Genomic DNA, 6,122 nt, shown 5'->3' on the forward strand with positions numbered 1-6,122 from the left:
TCACTCTTTATAAGAAATATCAACTCTAAAAGTTACGACGAGAAACTTTGAGTGGAGTTGGAGTTGCATCAATAGATTCCACGAGCACTATTGTTAGTGTACCATCAAAAGTTTGTACTGGAGGGTGAGCCATGATCACTATCATCAAACTGTGATATTGGAACACCATAGGCAAAACAAGGAGGTCTTGATTGAGCAAGGGAATAATTAGCAGCATAGCCAATATTGTTATAAGCTGGTGGGCCATAACTAGATTGAACCATAGTCCATAGGTGGTGGCCCATAACTAGGTTGAACCATAGGTGGATGCCATAAGGTGCTGGCCCATAACTAGGTTGACCCATAAGTGGATGCCCATAAGGTGGGGCATCATAACCAGGCTGTGATATTGAAGCAGCATAGGCGGAAGAAGGTGGCTCATATAACTTGGCTGCACTTGGGGAGGCTCGACAATGTATTCATCAGTTGTCTGATTGTAACAATTGCCACATCCACAACAAGGAGGGTAATTATTAGCTTGTTGAGACACGTCATATTTTGGGGGTGGGCCGGGGTGGTGGTGTGGGTGGACCTGATCATCTATAACCATGTTGTTGCATTGGAGGAGCCCAACTTGTAGGTAAGGGCGGACCTGGACATCTATAACCATGTTGTTGCATTGGAGGAGCCCAACTTGTAGATGGGGGCTGACTTGGACATCTATAACCATGTTGTTGCATTGGAGGAGCCCAACTTGTAGATGGGGGTGGGGGTGGACCGGGGGTATCTGTAACCATGTTGTTGCATCAAAAGAGCCCAACTTGTAGGAGTCCCAACAACCGGATAAACTTGTTGTGGATATTTTCCTGGAGGCAAGTACCAGAAATCATCGCCTCAGGTTTCGCATCAACTAAAGCTTGAATAATAATACCAATCATGTTTTTAGGGTTATGCAGATCACATTCTTCTCTTTGGGAAACTAGGCAGCCAGAATCATCTCGAACGACTTCATCTTCTACATCCCTAATTAACTACTCAACCTTAGCTATTTGGTCTCGAGTACCAATGAATTCAACTACTCTAGTTTGACAATTAGGATCAACATATATCCTTTGCAGCCTCAATCCAGGCTCAAGGCTGTAGTTGAAGATACTTGATGGTCTCCCCTAAGTTGCCTATAATTAGATCAACTTTGTCATTCTTTATTTCTTTCATCAACTTTGTTCTGCTTCAGATTGTGGTCAAGTTAACTTCCGAAAAACTCGGTCAGACGAAACTACGATTAGTAGTTTAGCAAGAACATCTTTAATTAATTGATCAGCCTTAGCTACTTGGTCTGGAGTACCCATGATATCAACCCATCTAGTTCTAGAATTAATATCAACATCTCGGTCTCTAGCAACCTCAATCCTAGCTCTAGACTGGAGATGAAGATACTTGATGGTCTCCCCAACGTGACCTATAATTATATTATTATTTTTTGCAATGTGATCGATTATTAGCTTAGTTTTGTAATGGTCTATTTCTATTCTTTTCTTCTCAATCTCTGCCTCTTCCGACATTGCTTGATTTACTGCTATTTCGATACCTTAATTCTTGAAGAGAAATCTTTGGTAGCACCTCTTGTTTTAATCGGTGAAATACACATACAAATTTACAAGTCCTTTAGACTCCTACACAAAGGCGGTTTATTGTGTACATTTAGACAGATTTGTTGAAAATAGTAAACTTAAATGTTTAAGTGTCTAGGTTCAAATGACTTTTAGGATACCTAGGTGCATGGTTTTTATGTTACCTAAGTTCATTGTCTTTTGTACTATCTAGGTACATTATTATGTTTTTAAGGAGATTAGGTCCATCATATGTGTGAAATCATTTATCAAGTATTGAGTCTTAAAGTGTCTCTTGACACCTATAAAAACATCCTTTGTAAGGATATTATGTAAGAGTGGAGTTTTAACATATAATGAAATGAGTATAATGTCTCTCTCCCTCTTCCATCCTCTTTGTACCCTATGATATTATCAAGGGTCCGCCTTATATTTCCAACAAGTGGTATTAGAGCGTTGGTTCAATCCTGGAAGGTGTAAAAGTGAAATTTTGGCAATCTCCATTGAAGGTGTGTCTCCAAGTTTGATGACCTTTGAGAGGCCGGCTATTTGCAAAAGAAGAGTGAATTCTTCGGGTTTGTGAAGAGAAGAACAACCCGTTGAAAAGGTGTGAGTCTTGAAGGACTTCACAAGTTAGGAAGATAAGACAAGAGAAGTTTTCCGTGAATTTGTATTTGCTACAGTCAAAAGTTAGAAGATGATGGAGAATGAAATGCCAATAGATATGGATGCGTATTCAAAGAGGATGTTGAAAATGAAGTTGAAATTGTCAAGAAACATTGAAGAATAAGAAAAGACATTTAAGTTTACACTACTAAATAAGCGAGAGAGTCCGTCGCTTTTTATAAAAATAAAAATAAAAAAAGCAAAATGAAAAACCGACAGAGTCCGTCGGTTTTTCTAACTTTTTTTTTTAAAATTAAATGACTTTATGCATATACTAATTTATTAAAATATTTTTTTTAACTAATTTGTCGGTTTTTATTTTATTTCTATTTTTTTAAATGGTCAAGATCTGGTCAACAAATTAAAAAAAGCGACGGATGCCGTCGCTTTGTCCGTCGGTTTTTTTAATTTTCAGACCCAAAATGGATCTTTCTTCACATTTCACCCACACAAATCCCTTAACCCAAAATTCGCTCCTTCCAGCGATTTTCCCCTCCCCAACACCATCTCCGTCGATTCCGTCCCTCTGGTGAAGTCCACTCCCACCCCGCCGCCCCACTTGACCCGTTTTTAATTGGCCCGAAAAAGTATGTTTTCTCCTTTTTCTTTTTTAATTGTTTTGTGATTATTACATTGCATGTTTAGTATTAATATATTTATGGTGTCGTTGTGATGTTATTGATATGTATTAGCTTGAATGTGACAAGAAATATACACTTTATTTGTCAAAATGGGTATGTTTAGAATTTAGGGTTTTTTTCTTGATTTTTTTGGTTAATCTTAGTTTGTAGGTTGAATGTGTATGTAATTAGTTTATTTTATTCAATTTAGAAATTATATTGGTGTGTTTGTATTTGAATTTGACAAAAAAAAGAATACTTTATTGGTCCAAATTGTGTAGGGATCCCTGTAGATTATTGTTTTGGTTGAAATTGGCTATATGTATGTTCAATATCAATATGAATGTATATTTCTCTAGCTTTGAATTATGGTGTGTATGATTTAGGTAGAAATTGTACACTTTATTTGTCAAAAATTATGTAGGGATGACTTTATTTTATTTTGGTTGAAATAGACTATTTTATTGGTATTGGTTGTTATTTCTTAAGTTATTAGAATTCAATTTAGCTAACTTTATAAATTAACCTAAATAATATGTGAGAATTTTTGTATATGGATCGTATGTGGATGTATAATAGGAATAATAGTGGTCGTGTTGGTGTGAATGATGAATTTGTTGAAGGTGTTAAAGGGTTTATTACACATGCAATGTCACTTGACCTTTTTCAAAGTGAGGGGTTAATTAGGTGTCTTTGTTCGATTTGCAAGTGTATGAGGTTTAACAATCCGAATACAGTTATGGTTCATTTATGTCGCAAAGGGTTTAAGGATAAATATTTAGTTTGGACTGATCATGGAGAGATTGATGGGGTCAATGGTATATATTATAATTTAGTTGTTGGTGAAAGTAGTAGATCGCAGGAAAACCATCATGTCCAATATGATAGAGTCAATGATATGGTCAATGATGCTTTTGGGGTACATTCTGGGTTTGAGCCTGAACAAAATTATGAGCAACCTCCCAATGAAGAAGCAATGCGCTTCTATCAAGAATTAGAAGAGGCTAGTCATCCACTTTGGGTAGGGTGTGCACATTCTAAGTTGTCCATTGCAGTTAGAATGATTAATATCAAAGCAGATTGGAGTGTTGCTGAAGCTGCTATGGACTCTATGATTAAGTTTGTAGGGGAACTAGTTAGTTCGGAATACGACATACCTAAAAATTACTATCAGGCCAAGAGATTGGTTTCCAAGTTAGGATTGTCATATGACAGGATTCATTGTTGTTCAAATGGTTGTATATTGTTCTATAAGGAAGATGCTGATTTAAATGAATGTAAATTTTGTGGACATGCTCGGTTTAGGTGGGCTCCTTGTGGGAAGATGGTTCCAATTAAGTCGATGCATTATTTACCACCTAGACCTAGGTTAAAGAGGTTGTACACATCGCCGAGTTCCGCTCCTCACATGAGATGGCACAGTGAAAATAGAAGGGCACCTGGTGTTATGTGTCATCCATCGGATGGAGAAGCGTGGAAACATTTTGATAGAACTTATACTGATTTTGCTAGTGAACCAAGGAACATCCGTTTGGGTTTGTGTGCGGATGGTTTCACACCTTTCTTTGTCTCTGCTACACCCTATTCTTGCTGGCCTGTATTTCTTACTCCATATAATCTTCCGCCTGAGATGTGTATGACAAGTCCCTACATTTTCCTAAATACAGTTATCTCTGGTCCTCGTAATCCAAAAATTTTGATTGATGTTTCTCTACAACCTTTGATTGATGAGTTAAAACAGTTATGGTGCGAAGGTGTAGTGACATATGATGTATCAACTAAGTCAATTTTTATCTTGCGTGCTTCTTTAATGTGGATTGTTAACGATTTTTCTGCGTATGGGATGTTGTCTGGTTGGATGACTGCTGGAAAGCTAGCTTGTCCTCATTGCATGGAAAATAGTAAAGCATTCACTTTAAAACATGGTCGAAAAAACTAACTTTAATTATGATATATTCATTAAATACTAACTTTTATTTTTATATATACAAGGTCATTTTGAACAAGAAAAGCAGCAGTACCTCCAACCTCAGCCTGAAGGCACTCCTACCGAGCTTCCAGATGAAATAGAGGTACAATTGTGGACTAAGGCCATTGGGGGTATATAAGGGCAGAGCGTATGGTCTTGGTCCAAGAAACAACTTTGGCCTCCTTCAGTCAGGACTGCCAGGTGAAGGGTTTTCTCGGCAGGGCAAAGGAATTGACGGTGTTCAATATGCAGCTGTGGCGCAGAAAATTGAATAACTTAACAAGAAATTGGCTGATAATGAAAGTCGTCATGCTAAGGAGACTAGTATGTTGCAAAAGAACCTCGAAGCTCTCCAGGCGCAAGTTATGAACTTCATTGCATGTGGACAGTTTGGTCTGCCCCGTTCTCCCCACCCAAACCAACAAAATGATGAAGAGGAAGAAGAGGAAGATGAAGAGTTGGAGGATGATGATGATGAGTACGTAGATACGACTCCTTGATCATCTTTATTTGTATTTTAGAGATTTTGTGAAACTTTTACATTGTTTTAGTTGTAAACTTTGAATGATATGAAAAAATTGAACTTTGAAGGCCTTTTTTGATTGTTTTGATGGATTAGTTGGATAGTATATGCTGTTATGTTGATAATTAGGATGTTGTAGATGTTGTAGCTCATTTAGAATTGGTATTGGCAGCATTTAGTGCTGGTTGTAGGCTGGATTGTGATTTTTTGGCTAAAAAACAGGTTTGGGATGTTGAAATTGTTGATTTCAGCATCTGTTTTTTTTTTTCCAGAAAAGATACGGGCTCCGTCGCTTTTCCGGAAAAAAATAAAAAAACCGACGGAATCCATCGCTTTTTGTATTTTTATATTATATATTTATTAATATAATTCATTTAATTTTAAAAAAATAAATAATAATAATTAAAAAATGCGACGGAGTCCGTCGCTTTTTTCAAAGCAACGGCCCAATAAGTGACTGAACAGAGCGACGGATTTCGTCGCTAATTTTCAACTGTTTTTTAGTAGTGTTAAGAGGGGATGTTGAAAATAGTAAACTTAAATGTTTAAGTGTCTAGATTCAAATGATTTTTAGGATACCTAGGTGCATGATTTTTATGTTACCTAAGTTCATTGTCTTTTGTATTATCTAGGTACATTATGTTTTCAAGGAGATTAGGTTCATGATGTGTGTGAAATCATTTATCAAGTATTGAGTTTAGAAGTGTCTTTTGACACCTATAAAAACATCCTTTGTAAGGATATTATGTAAGAGT

General features: G+C 36.7%; 1 protein-coding gene across 1 annotated transcript; it reads left to right on the top strand.

The window, feature by feature from the left end:
- The first annotated feature begins 3,428 nt into the window (after window positions 1-3,428).
- LOC132637354 (uncharacterized) lies at window positions 3,429-5,119 on the top strand. Its single transcript, XM_060354455.1, has 4 exons — window positions 3,429-4,252; window positions 4,388-4,776; window positions 4,868-4,947; window positions 5,033-5,119. Exons 1-4 carry the CDS (start codon window positions 3,429-3,431, stop codon window positions 5,117-5,119), a joined length of 1,380 nt encoding a protein of 459 aa, XP_060210438.1.
- Window positions 5,120-6,122: the final 1,003 nt, after the last annotated feature.

Source organism: Lycium barbarum, chromosome 4 (genome assembly GCF_019175385.1).
Source record: "Lycium barbarum isolate Lr01 chromosome 4, ASM1917538v2, whole genome shotgun sequence".
NCBI classification, from domain to species: domain Eukaryota; kingdom Viridiplantae; phylum Streptophyta; class Magnoliopsida; order Solanales; family Solanaceae; genus Lycium; species Lycium barbarum.

Excerpts from the sequence above, each read along its gene's own strand:
- LOC132637354 (XM_060354455.1), top strand. The coding sequence starts at position 3,429 with ATGGATCGTATGTGGATGTATAATAGGAATAATAGTGGTCGTGTTGGT. Across the intron at positions 4,777-4,867 it reads TCCTCATTGCATGGAAAATA|GTCATTTTGAACAAGAAAAG; the intron begins GTAAAGCATTCA and ends TATATATACAAG. Across the intron at positions 4,948-5,032 it reads AGCTTCCAGATGAAATAGAG|TCAGGACTGCCAGGTGAAGG; the intron begins GTACAATTGTGG and ends GGCCTCCTTCAG.